We start from the raw sequence: 15,063 nt of genomic DNA, 5'->3' as shown, positions 1-15,063 counted from the left end.
AACCCAGTTTAATATTTCATCAGAAAGCCAGCACATCTGATAGTGCAGCACTCCCTTGGTATTCTGCAGTGAAGTGAGTATTTGTCTCATTTCCGAGACTGGAACTTGAAGCCACAACTTTCTGACCTCTGACCTTGGCTCCTTTTTGCCAGGGCTGAAAAATGTGTTGCTGGAAAAGCGCAGCAGGTCAGGCAGCATCAAAGGAGCAGGAGAATCGACGTTTCGGGCATAAACCCTTCTTCAGGAATGCTTGCCAGGGACTGGTTCAGCCCAAAAGAAGTTAAAACTTCTCAGTGTTTTGAGATCAGAAGAGAAAACCGAGTTTGGTAAAACATATGAAGTTAATTTAATATTGAACTGGGAGTAGAATGAAATCAACGCATTGCAAACTCCCATCTTCCGGGAACTGCCAACGTGCAGATTACAGACTCAGCTCAACCCTAACTCAATTGTTTTCAAAGTTCATTCCTGGATATCTATCCTCCAAAGACTAGTAGTGGGTCACTTTCTTAACTACCATCATTTCAGAGGGAGTTAAGAGCCAACTACACGATGGAGGTTCTGGAACCGCAGGTAGGCCAGATTGGGAAAGGATGGCAGATTTCTTTTCCTGATGTCGAGATGGGTTCAAATAACAATCCAAAAATTACACGGTAACTATTAATACTTTTGTTAAATATGTTGCATTACCCCAAGTGCACTCCTTCTTGAACTGCATTAAACTGAATATTAACTTTGTTTTCTCTCCGCAGATGCTCCAGATCTGCTGAGCTTTTGGTTTTTGGTTTTGGTTCAGATTTCCAGCATCCGCAGTTGTTTGTTTTATTTAACATTCCTGGAATGGTTTGATATAACTGAGTGGCTAGTTAGGCTGCAGCAGATTTCCTTTCCAGGAACCAGATGGTATTTTTTGCAATTAAAATCCAGTAGTTTCATGGTCATTATTAGTGAGACAAGCATTTGATTTGTTAACGGGTTTAATTTAAATTACTGTGGTGGAATTTGAACATATTCCTCCAGAGTACTAAGTTGGGCCTGCACTACGTGGATATTGATATTACCACCACACTATTTTTTCTTGTACATTTTAGATTTAGTTCATTAGCTGAACTTAAATTCCTTAGCTGGGGTGTGAACCTTTGTCGCCAAGCACTATTGAACTAATGTAACCACTACCGTTCGCATGGCAGCCTAGACACAACCCACCAATTCAACATCATTATGAAACAGAAATCACTTTGCTCTAGTGCTAAATTGACAGTATCAATGCACCTAACTTCTCAAAGAGTATTCATGTGCCTCTACAAGTCACAAGGCTAATACTGTTCTCAGTGCTAGAACCTTTCCTGAACTCTTACTTTATAAAACTATCGTGTATCTGCTTAGAAGAGGAGGTCATCCTGCAGATGTACAAAACATTGGTTAGGTCACTTTTGGAATACTGTGTTCATTTCTGGTCTCGCTCCGACAGGAAACATGTTGTGAAGCTTGAAAGGGTTCAGAAAAGATTTACATGGATGTTGCCAGGTTTGCAGGGTTTGAGTTATATGGAGAAGGTGAATAGACTGGGGCTGGTTTTCCCTGGAGCATTGGAGGCTGAGGGACAACCTTATAGAAGATTGTAAAATCATGAGGAGCACGGATAGGGTCATGGCCGAGGCCTTTTCCCCAGGATAGGGGAATCCAAAACTAGAGGGCATATGTTTCAGGTGAGAGGGGAAAAATTTAAAAGGGACCGAAGGGGCATCTTTTTCATGCAGATGGTGGTGTATGTATGGAATGAACTGCCAGAGGAAGTGGTGGAACCTGGTACAATTATAACATTTAAAAGGCATCTGGATGGGTACATGAATAGGAAAGGTTTAGAGGGATATGGGCCAAATGCTGGCAAATTGGGCTAGATTAATTTAGGATATCTGGCCGGCATGGACAAGTTGAAGCTAAAGGTCTGGTTTTGTGCTGTACATCTCTATGACTCTATTAAGTTAATTTTATGAATTGATTTTATTTGAGTTAAAAAATCTTTAGGCTAGGAATGATTATGCCTCATCTTCTGCCTTGGTGTCCTTCAACCACACGGCATCAACATCGACTTCACTAGTTTCCAAATCTCCCCTCATCCCAGATCCAATCCTCCAACTCGGCACCGCACTCATGACCTGTCCTACCTGACCATCTTCCTTCCCATCTATCTGCTCTACCCTCCACACTGACCTATTACAATCACATCCCACCTGCATCCACCTATCAGCTTCCCACCTACCTTTCCCCAGCCTACCCCAATTCCCTATTTATCTCTCCGCCACCTTCCCCCTCCACGTTCATGATGAATGGCTTATGCCTGAAATGTCGACTCTTCTGCTCCTCGGATGCTGCTTGACCTGCTGTGCTTTTCTAGCGCCACACTTTTCGACTCTGACTCTCCAGCATCTGCAGGACCTATACATGACCTTTGTCTGATATTTCAAGCATTTCACCCAGCTCAAAGTGAGTTTTCCAATATTATTAATGACAGAATGGAAACATCTACTTTAACCACGAGACTCCTTACTAGATTCGTTTGATTGCACCATTGCCTTTGGACCCAGTAAACTGGCATCCACATGCAAAGGTTACCAGATTCCAAACTGGTCATTTTTGAGGATATGTTGCATGTAAATAGTTCCCTCCATGATATAGGTTAACATAAGGATAAAACTCAGTGTTAAAGGGGATAAAAGCTGACAAGAGATTAATCTTTGAGAGTCTTAACAGGTAACCAGGGGGCCTCTCTCTCTAGCCTTCCCATCCATTAGTGAAGATAGATCTCTAAACAATAAGACAAAGGCTCATCCTATCTATACTCTTGTCTAAGACCCCTCAGATGTGTGCCATTTGACGCTTTTGCAAGAGAATGGAAAAGAAATTGAAGGGGTCTCTTCTGTTCATGGAATTGTGCCATTGCCCATTAGAGAATGGAGTTTGAGCAACACCACTCAATGGGCAAGGCACTAACTGCAGGAGAACACGCATTGCAATGTCAGGTCAGAAAGTGAAAAATGACTTGTCAAACACCACAAACATACCGAGCAAATGAACAAAAACACAAAACAAAGGAATGATTGTAATCTGAAAACCAGAGGTGTGGAGACTGTGTGTTACTGACAAATTTCCTCTTTATTGAAGAGCTACACATGAATATTCCATCATCTGTAAAAGAGACTGGCCACGTTGAACAGACACCAGCAAGAAACGAATCAATAAATAATGTAGAAAGGCCACCACCATGGACGGCCACCATTTTCCTACAAGCTGGTTTGCTGTCAGCGTTTAAAGGTCACGAGTTATTCAGAAATGAGACAGTGGGGTGCAACCTTGTTTCAATCAAACTAGGAAATGACAAACAATATTGGTCATGAAAACTGTGGCTTTAATGTAAACACTACATTTGAGGTGTTTGCGTCACTAACATCCCACAGGAGAAAACACCATTCACTAAAAAGAAGAAATAGCAGCACAGACGTTCACCGAGAAGGAAAGGAAGCCTAACTTATATATTACACAGTATCATAGCAAATATTGTCAAATGGGGGACATCTTTACTGCACCTACTTGGCCAGTGAGAGCTGTGCTTTTCTATACAAACCTGGAGGGTGAACAAGTTTATTATTTTTTTAATCCCAATACAATAAGAACTAAGGTAAGTCTAAACAGTTTTGTTGTTACTGTACAGTGGCACTGTCCTGGAGGACAGTCGGGGTCCAACGCGTGGGCTGAAAGACTCCAGGCTGAGTAAAGATGTTGCAAATGCAGGACGTCAGGCTAAAGAGTAACCAAAGCAGCGCTGAACCAGTATAATCCAAAACATTAACTTGGCTTTAACTAATCCGAGTGTTGCACACAACCTTTCAGCAGAATTTCCTTAGTCTTTTCTTTTTTAAAAAAAAGGGAAAAATAACCTTTTTGAAGCTACAAAGCACAAGAAATGGATTTTTTAAAATAATTTATTATTTTAGCTTCTACTTTTAAAGACTTGGCTAAAACCAGATCTACAGCATTCTACTGAAACACACAACCACCATTCAGTTTTCAGAAGGTTGAACTGACCGTGTAGGAAGGCTGTGTCTCACAAAGGCCAAAGATCATGCTATCTGTACATAAGGGCACCAGGATAGTCCATTATACAGTCTGCAGAAAGAGAGGCTGAGGGAACTTTCCCATCACACAAAACACACAAGAGATTCTTCATGCACACTCTGAGGGGAGGGAGGAAGAGAAACATTTATCAGGTCACCAACTTGTCTAAAGCCATTTTCACGAGCTCACCAAAGGGAGAGGAGGGATACAAGGGTGTTTGGGGGTGGGGGAAGGAATGGATGGTTGGCACTGGTAAGGACAATCAAAGAAAATAAAAAAAAACTTCTCTGGCAAAAAAAAAGACCTTCAAGCTTTTAGTAAACGGAAGCCCCTCTCCTCCCTCGGTCAGAGTGGAAAGCTCCAAGGCTGTTGCTGTGCTTAACTCAGGGCCGTTCCATTCCACTATATGAAGAGGGAGGCTCAATGCAGCTGATATGGTGCTGTCCTGTGCGTCCTCAGGTTTCCTAACATATTAGTCAAAGAGCTGCCACGGAACTAAACACTGGAAACTCAAGCCTTGTGCTTGGAAGGTGAGAGTGTCACACTGATACCAGCCTGCAGGCCATGTGTTAAAAACAGGCAGACATGTTACCTAGAAAAGGGCTCGTCTGTCCAGGGATGGGTGTGGGGGATGTGTGCATTCTTTTTAAAAAGATTTTTGTAAAATTTCTCTCTTGAAAGCAGAAGATCCAGTGAAGTACAGTGTTAACTGTGTACAAGTTTGTGATAAGGCTGCGGGTTTCAGGAGTCTAGTTCTGTTGGCAGCTTATGATAACTAAAAAGAATTATATACGTTATGCCTTTATTTACCAACTTGCATTCAATTATCATCACCAAATTTGCCTCTAGACAGTAGAGTCAGTATAAGCCGCAGCCTCGGAGATTGTTGGCAATGATGATGTCAGTGACGGCATCGAAGACCACTTGGATGTTGCCAGTATCCGTAGCACAGGTCAAGTGGCAGTAGATCTCCTTATTGGGAGAGCGGTTCTTGCTTTCAAATTGTGCTTGGACGTAGGCTGCACCATCCTCATAAGTGTTGGGGCCTAAAGGCAAGGGTAGAATGGAACAAAATAGCCTTCAGTGCAAGGAATGGTACAACAGACATACCTCTAGACTTTAAAGATAACCTTATTGGGCAAACCATGATTTACAAAGAATTCTGACCCCTTTTCTATCCTCTGTTGGCACAGTGCACTGGTTGAATCACAAATGGACACATTATTTCTGGCCAGAGTACCAACCAGTTCAAGCATGCTCGTGTTACTTGACTGTCCAAGATTCTACAGCCTTGCTTATTGCTGCTCTGCAGTAGATAGTCATGCTGAAACATGAGGCCACTTGATCGGTTTTCAACATTCTGATCTATGTTATGCATTACCTGCAGTGGCCATTTTTCTTTCCCATGTGTGGTACTTCATAATCGTCAGTGTCAAACTTACACCTCTCACTCTCTGAGAGGCCTGATAGCAGAAACCAGCTTCCAGAAAGGTATTTCTATGATAAAAACAAATCCTGAGACCAATTGTTTTTATACCTACTGCTTCAAAATGGTTAACAATTGGCTATGATATAGCCACACAAATCCAGTGAACTTCATTTAGTCATTAATCAATGTCAATTTTGATTAAATCCAGTCATACTTCAACATCTGAAATACCTCTTCAGTGTTATTTAATGTGGTGAGACAGTAAATTACAAGGTTACATAACAGCCAAAACAGCAACATCACAGCTCTGATATGTTTGCAGGAATTTGTTGATACAAATCTGTAATGATGTAAATTAATCAGAGCAAATGGTGTCAAGAAGTTTAGGAAATGTTAAGGAGTCTGCATGGTGACTTTGAAATGTTGGATGAAGTGCCCAGCACTTACCAGAGTCTTGTACAAGGTTTAACTAAAAATAAAGTCTGTCCACAACTTCTATTCAAATGTGTGGTTCTGGACTCATTGCCATGGCTAAATCACCAGATGTAAGTAAATGGGGAAAGGGAAATTTATTTGCTCAGTTATTTCACTCAATAAATACAAAATGCTGAAAAGCACCTTTGGAAAGAAGGTTTGGAGAGAGGTGCAGTGGTTTATGTCATGGTTTATCATGGGCATGCTCAGTGATGCAGGTCTCTGTGCTCTGTTTTCTCAGGGAAATACAGAGGTCAGAAGACCACAGCGTGAGGATCATCAACCTGGAGGAAGCCTTCTTTGGTTTGCCCAAAACATGGGATCTTTCCTTGCAAATGACCCTTGACTTGCCCATGAACAGCTGTAGCAGACTGACTCCAGGTTTCAGGCTGCGTGCTAAGGGATGCACTGGGGTACAGGTCCTGGAGAGGTGCTTTGAGCAATGGTCACAATCTCAGGCCACACATCCATAGTACACCAATGGACTGGAAACTGTGGATCTTTTGGGCTGAATGTCTGACACGTATATTGTAAGTATCAAGAATACTGAAATCGTATTGAGGTGGTTCGGTGTTGAAACTCCCAGTGGAAGAAAGGGTGAATTCTATTGCACTGTAATTTTCAATCTGAGATGTTTTGATGTATGCTTTTGTATGTGCGTTTAGAAATTCTATGAATGAAGTACATTTTAGAAAAAGATTTATTTGATAGCTGGAAACAGTGAGATGGGGCTATATGGTATGCTCCCCCTAACCTTTCTTGAGGTTTGTGCACAGCAGTGACTAAGTCAATATGTTGGCATGTTGATCCGTGTGCATTGAAATGACAAGCAACTACACTGCCACTTGGAGGGAACATTGGCTGTATGCCTTTAATTATTAGAAACTTTGGTAACAGAGGGATATCTGACTATCTGAGCACTTTGCTGCTGTTATCAGAAGTTGATTTGTGGTGTCAGACTTCCAGTTATATTTGTGTGATAGATGGACTCATGGTGTTAAAACTGCAAACATGCAATTAACTGCTGCAATAAAGCTTGCCCAAACCTAGACACTGGGCCTTTGCACAGCCTTTTTCTTGTTCTGTCTCTGATGGATTATCTGGCACTGCCAACACAGCAACAATGTGGCATTGAGTATCTAAGCTCCAGGGCTCAAGGGGAGCTTTGAAGATTTATTCCCTCCACTTGGTTTTCCACATGTGAATGCCTTGTTCCTGTGTGGTTTCTTTATTCGAACATTACTTTCTTTATGGCATGTCTGAATTGGAGCTTCAATGGATAGCATTCTAATCATTTACATGTCCTGAGAGATGGGGATTTGAGTTCTGAAAGAACAGCAGTAACATGTAGTGGAACTAAGATATAGCATCAGTTATGATGCCTGGCTTGTACCCACAATCGCCTGCTCCATTCAGCTCAGAATTACAGCTATGTCTTTTTAAGGGGGTGTCAAATAGGGACAGGGAGTTTCCCCCAGCCAATTTCTTATTCTGAACCTCCACCACCATCAGGCAAATGTTATGGTTTATTGTGAAGGGAATTGAATGCACGAATCGTTATACTTCAGTTATACAGGGCATTGGTAAGATTGCACCTGGAATACTGCACAGTACTAGTTACTGCATTTATAGAAGGATGTTAGTGCAATGGAAGCAGTTTGGAGAAAGTTTAATAGAAGCATCAAGTCATACAGCACAGAATGGACCCTTCAGTCCAAATCATCTATGCCAACCAGATATCCTAAACTGAACGAGTCCCTTTTATTATATTCATGCATGGGATGAAGGTGTCACTGATCAAGCCAGGATTTATTGCCCATCGCTAATTGCCTAGAGGATGGTTAAGAGTCAACCACATTACAGTGAGTCTGGAGTCATATGTAGGCCAGACCAGGTAAGGATGGCAGATTCCTTTCCTAATGGGCGTTAGTGAACCAGATGGTCTTTTTCAACAATCAATAATGGATTCATGGTCATCATTATAGACTTACTTCCAGATTTTACTAAGTTCAAAATACACCATCTACTGTGGCAGGAATCCAATCCTCGTTCCTATTTGCCTGCATTTGGCCCATATCCCTGATGATGATGGGCTTAAGCCCAAAACGTCAACTCTCCTGCTCCTTGGATGCTGCCTGACCTGCTGCGCTTTTCTAGCACCACACTTTAGACTCTAACTCTCCCGCATCTGAGGTTCTCACTTTTACCCACCTCTACCACGTCCTCTGGTGTGAAAGACGTTGCCCCTCAGGTTCCTTTTAAGTCTTTTCCCTGTCACCTTAAACCTATGCCCTCTAGTTTTGGACTACTCCCAACCCAGGGAAAAGACCTTGGCTATCCAACCTATCCATGCCCCTCACCCCTCAGCACCTGACGATCCAGGCCAAAAAAATCCCAGCCTATCCAGCTCCTCCTTATAACTCAAACCCTCCAGTCCTGGTAATATCCTTGTAATTTTTGTTTCTTTAAGGGCTTTCTAGTTTAACAACATCCTCCCTACAGCAGGATGACCAGTATTTAATGCAGTATTCCAAAAGTGGCCAATGTCCTGTAGTGTTGCAACACGATGTCCCATGCTCCTATATTCTGACCAATGTTGACAAGCCTGCCAAACACCTCCTTCATTACCCTGGGTGGATTGCCTTATGAGGACAGGCTAGACAGGCCTGGCCTGTATCCTCTGGAGTTTAGAAGAATCAGAGATGAAATAATTGAAACATAGGATCCTGAGGTGAATTGAATTGGTGGCTGTTGAAAGGGTGTTTCTTCTTGTGGGAGAATCTGAACTAAGGATCATTGTTTAAAAATAAGTGATCGCCCATTTAAAACAGGCATTAGGAAACATCTTTTTTCTCAGAGAGTTATGAATCTTTGCCATTCTCTTCTTCAAAAAACAGTGAATGCAAAACCTTTACATATTTTTAAGGCGTAAGTAGATACATTCTTCATTACCAAGGGGATGAAAGATTATCGGGGAGATACAAGAACATAGAATTGATGTTAAAATCAGATCAGCCATTGCAAATATCGAGTGGCCTACTGTTGTTCCTTGTTTGCACATTTGATTAGATTACTTACAGTGTGAAAACAGGCCCTTCAGCCCAACAAGTCCACACCGACCCTCCGAAGAGCAACCCACCCAGACCCATTCCCCTACATTTACCCCTTCACCCAACACTATGGGCAATTTAGCGTGGCCAATTCACCTAACCTGCACAACTTTGGACAGTGGAAGGAAAACGGAGCACCCGGAGGAAACCCACGCAGACACGGGGAGAGCATGCAAACTCCACATGGACAGCTGCCCGAGGCGGGAATTGAACCCAGGTTTCTGGCGCTGTGAGGCAGCAGTGCTAACCACTGTGCCACCATGCTGCCCTTGCATGAATAGTCTTTTGTGGAGGTCACTGTATATTGGAAACATTTCTGGGCTTTCAACAGTGAACATGAAAACTGGACCAGCTACCAACATGAATATGCACAGAATGCATTCCCCACCATACAAAGCACAGCACTCCAAAACATCCACCCCTCATCATGGAGATACATTGGCTCAGCTTTCAGGTTACTCCCACTGACCGCACAGTCATGACTGGCTTTGTAGTAGCTGTGTTTCAATTGGCAGCACATATGTCTCTGAACCAGAATGTCATGGCTTCAAGTTTCACTGCTGAGGGAGATCGGTATTGCTGGAGGGGCCAGTATTTAGCCCTCAACTAACATGTATGAATCAAAGTGGTCATTAATATCTCATTGCTAGTGGAAGTTTACTACTTCAAATTGGATGCCATTTCTCCAACATTACAAAAAGCTCGCAATGCACTTCAGGTATACTTTTTTTGGTTGTAAAATTCTTTATGGCAACCCATGGATGTGCAAGGTACTAAACTGAATGGTTGGTTAATCTAAAGATGAATGGTAGAACTATTATTTTTAAATTGGCTGTGGAAGATCAATATCATTTGTCATAGTCAGTTTCTAAGAAGTTAAGTACTAGCTTGAATAACACTGACGCAACGTTAGCTGGTCAAAACATCTGGGAAAATGAAGCATGGTGTATGAATATAAAAGAAATAAATCGACAAAAAGCAGGTAGAAGTGAGAGCTTTGAATATGTCCATAATTAATACTGATCAAAAAGATGAATGACTATAATGTTAGTGAAGTACATTCTAATATTCAGCCGAACAAGATGCAAATTCAGTATGTAGCCTGTCAACATAGAGGTCAATGGAAGAGCTGTCAAAGGGGCAGTTGACCTGTTATCACATGTACAGGATTGTACTGACTCACAGTCTAACTCTTTGTGGATGAGCATGCTGCAAGTGCACAGTATGATATTACAAGCTCATTGCCAATTCAATGGCTTACCTTTCTGCATTTGTGGAGTTCCAGCAGCCCTTGCAGTCCTGTGACTTATTTACCTTGAGCATTTCATATCCAGTTTCCCTTCTACAATTCTGACACATTCTCATACCCTTCTCTCTCACATCTACATACTCATCTCCACCATCATTTGTAAACATTAATGTAAGACCATCAGTTGTTAGCCCTTATATGTCTACTTAAGTTTCAAAGTTTAAGCTTTTTAACTGTTGTCCACAGCTCAGTTGATTGCCTGCCTCAGAGACGGAATCTTGGCAGACACTCCAATGCAGTACTGGTGGACTGTTACACTGTAAGAATCTTGGAGATGAAATGTGAAGCTAAATCCTACTCTCATTCCCAGTGGTGGACAGAAATAACCCAATGCCATCTTTCTTGGCAAATAGTTATCCATCAAACAGCATCACAATAAAGAATATCTGATTATTATCACATTGTTGTTTGAAAAAAAATTTGGTTGCCATATTTCCAAATCTCAACAATGATGGCACTTCAAAAATACTTCATTGTTCATTAAGTGTTTTATTATATCCTGAGGTTATGAAAAGTCTTTTTTGCTACTTTAAATTTCTACTTATCCATATATAGATTCAATTCACCTTCTTTTTGCCTTGAAACATATGTTAACCCTGTTACTCTGCCCCTTTTCTATCAAGATCTTGCTTTCCAATCTAGTTTCTAACCAGTTAATTTGTGTCAGATCCTCACTTGTCTCAACGTGTTGCATGTTTTCTGTCTCCTGTACTTACCTTTGCCTCTTACATTAATCTTTCCTATGCTGACATTGATGGTATTAATTGCTATTTCACAATTACATCCATGCGGTCTGGCATTACCTGTGCCTTTAATTTGGCAGAACGAAGACAAGCAATACTTTTTCAGAATACTTTGCCATTCAGAGTTCCACCATTTCTCTTCCTCTTTCTTACCTTTATCAATGTGAATTCTGTATTTAGTATCTGAGGCCTTCATTGCAAGAGAGTTGGAGTACACGAGCAGGAAGTCTTGCACAATATTGTGTACCATCACAGAATTATGGAGGGAACATATTTCAAATCCTAATGACTGTGTGCATGCAAGTTTTTCCTCATGTTCCCTCTGGTTCTTTTATCAATTAATTTAGGTAGTTAAATCTGAGCAATCTGATTATCAATCATTTAGCCATTGGAAACAGTTTTATTTATTCTATCTGAATGCTTCATGATTTTATACACCTTCAACAAGTTCCATTCAGGCTTCTTGGCTTTAAGGAGAACAACTGGGCTTCTCTGTAACCCCCCTTTCTTAAAACAGTCTTCTGATGTCTTAACAAAATGCTTACATTCTTCTGGTGTGCAGCATAGTCACACTGGAGTCAAACAGTTTGATATGGTTTCAGCAAAATTTCTTTGGTTTTATACTCTTACGCTCTAAGACCATTGGAAGTGCAAATGTCAGTTTGTAATGCCTTATACCCATGGCTTTGTGAGATAATTGTACAAACTTCAGAAGTTCATAGTTTGCAAACAGCTCCACCCTTTCAATCTGGCTGTATCTCAAAACAATATTTTGAAGAGCTCTTAATGTTCATTTGAGAGCTTTTTTTTGATTTTAAGTTTATTTTTTCATTCTCACTAACTTATTGATGAGGTGATGTAGTTGTTAAGTAACAATACCTTTGGTGTGTATTAACGTATGAGATATCTGGGCTCACACAGAAGCAGAATTAGAAGAAGTCAGCAAGATCTTCAATTATTAATCCCAAAATACGCTTAAAGCCACAACATACAAGGAAAGCGTTAAATAATTTGGTGTCTAATAAATTGACCCAAGTGAACAAGTTAACAATAAAAGCTTTTTTCAAAATAACTAAGACATTTCTACACAAAAATTGACATCATCCCAAATACAAATTTCACAGACAGGTAAGGTCAAAGCTAATGTGCTGCATATGCACAAAGCTGGAACATTTAAAAAAGGCATTTTTTTACACTTTTTAACTGCACCTCTGATCTCAATTTCAGATATAATAAAATTGAATTTTCATTTAAAATAACATCCATTGGTGCCACATTTTCTCCATGTAGTCAATACTGAACATTTGCACTCTTAAGCTGGAGATTTCACAATAATTTGTGAGGAATTCATTACCTCGGAGATTTTCAAGTTTTCTTGGCTCCCAGTTAGTTGAATATTATTTTGTTGTCAGGTTTAAAGTGGTGCACTCCCTTTTGTAGCCTCTGCTTCCCCCACACCTTGTATCCTCAGTCGATCTGCCTGCAGACTCCTCTAACATGCAGCCCTATTTAGAGCCTCCTCCTTAGCACCCCTTTTTCTCAGCCTCCCTCGTTTCCAACTCCTGAAGGTTTATTGCTTTCCATCTGCACTTTTACGGCCTCCTCCTTTCCTGTTCAAACTGTACAGCCTCATTTCTCTCCCCCCCACCCCCACCTCACCCCTGACAGCAGACAGTGCCTCCTGGACCCAACCAACAATTACATCTGGGCCTAGCTCCTGTCAACTACTCAAGCCTTGACCTGGACCCAGCTATTACAACTGTAGGCCTGCTCCATGACACAGTTCCTGGATTCGTGCACATGTACATGTACATATCCTTAGATACACAAGCAAGTATGTACATTGATAAGTGCATGTACTAACAGTCTACATGCCTGAAATATACATGTGGACATAAGCAAATGCACAATAACACAATCACAGAGACAAAAAACTTTACACACACACACACACATATATATATAATATATATACACACAGAAAAATGCAGCTCCACAAGTACAGGTTTCTACTCATGGGAAGGTACACAGACACATAGACTAAACAAAGGACAAATATACTCAAAGATACAGAAATATGAAACATAGGCAAACACAAAAAACAGTAAAAAATAATATCAGTTTGTTGTAAATAGACTGTTACATTTATTATTTTGGAAGTCAGTATAAATGTTAATGAAGCTCTTACAATGGAAACACCACCCATCCTTTCTGAGTTGCATATTTGTCCCTGAACTAACATCAAGAGATTACAGTATCAGGCAATGATCACTTGCAGTAAGAGAGAATCATGCCATTGCCTTATGACACACCATTGTCTTCCCATAGCTGAAATCTCCATTATCAACACCTTGGCTATTATGATTGTCCAGAAATTGAACTGGACTAGCTATATAAATACTGTAACTATCAAGAGCAGATCAAAGACTCTAAGAGTAAATCACTACCAGTCAACTCAAAGCCTGTCCACTACTTACAAGGCACAAGTCAGGGCTGTGATAGAGAGGTCAGTACATTGAGTGTATGAGTTGGGATGTCATTTTGTGACTGCACAGGACATTGGTGAAGCCACTTCTGAAATATTATATTCAATTCTGGTCTTCCTACTATAGGAGGGATGTTGTGAAACTTGAAAGGGTGCAGAAAAGATTTACAATGATGTTGCCAGGCTTAGAGGGTTTGGGCTATCGGTAGCGGGTGAATAGGCTGGGCCTTTTTCCCCTGGAGTGTCGAAGGCTTTGGGGTGACCTTGCAGAGGTTTATAAAATCATGAGGGGTACGGATATGGTGGAGGTCTTTTTCCCAGGAGTCCTAAACTACAGGGCATATGTTTAAGGTGAGAGGGGAAAGACATAGCAGGAACCTAAGGGACAACATTTTCATGCATCGGGTGGTGCATGTATGGTATGAGCTGCCAGACAAAGTGGTGCAAGCTGGTAAAATTACAACATTTAAAAAGCATCTGGATGGGTATATGAATAGGAATGGTTTTGAGGGACATGGGCCAAATGCTGGTAAATGGGAATAGATTTATTTAGGATATCTGGGCGGCATGGACTGAAGGGTCTATCTTCATGCTGTACAATTCTATTTCTCTATTGTAAAAACTCAACACCATTAAGGATAAAGCAGCCCATGAGTGGCATCCCATCTATCACCTTCAACACTCACTCCCCCACCACCAATTCACAGGGACAGCAGTGCATACCATCCACAAGACTCATTGCAACAACTCTCCAAGTATTTTTAAATAGCATCTCCAAAACTTTTGACCTCTATCCCCTAGAAGGTCAAAGACAGCAGATACACAAGAACACTACCTGCTGCAAGTTCCCTTCAAGCTACACATCTTCTTAGCTTGGAACTATATCAAATTTTCTTTAGTGTCGCTCATGCAAAATCTTAGAACTTGCTCCCTCACAACATTCTGTGCTCCTGTACCACATGGATGCAGCAGTTCAAGGCGGCAGCTCACCATCACTTTCTCAAGGGAAATTAGGGATGGGCAATAAATAGTGGCATAGTCAGTGATGCTTGACAAATTAAAAAAAAGGTGATGATTGGTTTATTACCCTTCCGCAGCCTGATTGAAACACTTCAAAGATCATAACGTGTGATTTTCACACAATGGAGGTTGATTTGTAATGTTGACAGTATGAAATGGGTGATAGCCAAATGGCAGCCCATCCTGCATTTATCCTGAGTTATTCCATTGAAGCCAATGAGGGGTTAAACAAGCTGCTGATGCACCATCACTCATTCTACAATGTTGTGGAATGATACACACATGCATACACACACACAGACACACACACACACAGACACACTCTCACACACACATACTCACACTCCCCCACACACACACACACTCACACCCCCCAA

The 15,063-nt window shown here is 41.2% G+C and overlaps 1 protein-coding gene across 1 annotated transcript in view; it reads right to left on the bottom strand.

The window, feature by feature from the left end:
- Positions 1–3,392: 3,392 nt before the first annotated feature.
- The window catches only part of gnao1b (guanine nucleotide binding protein (G protein), alpha activating activity polypeptide O, b), a 231,476-nt gene continuing 219,805 nt past the window's right edge, over positions 3,393–15,063 (bottom strand). The window contains exon 8 of the mRNA XM_043707218.1: positions 3,393–5,162. Coding sequence (XP_043563153.1) covers positions 4,975–5,162 — 188 coding nt within the window. The 3' untranslated portion in view covers positions 3,393–4,974. The remainder of the gene's footprint in view (positions 5,163–15,063) is intronic.

Source organism: Chiloscyllium plagiosum, chromosome 17, assembly GCF_004010195.1.
Source record: "Chiloscyllium plagiosum isolate BGI_BamShark_2017 chromosome 17, ASM401019v2, whole genome shotgun sequence".
Classification (NCBI taxonomy): domain Eukaryota; kingdom Metazoa; phylum Chordata; class Chondrichthyes; order Orectolobiformes; family Hemiscylliidae; genus Chiloscyllium; species Chiloscyllium plagiosum.
Note: the sequence above shows the minus strand (reverse complement) of the source record. Positions and strands in the feature narration are given on the sequence as shown.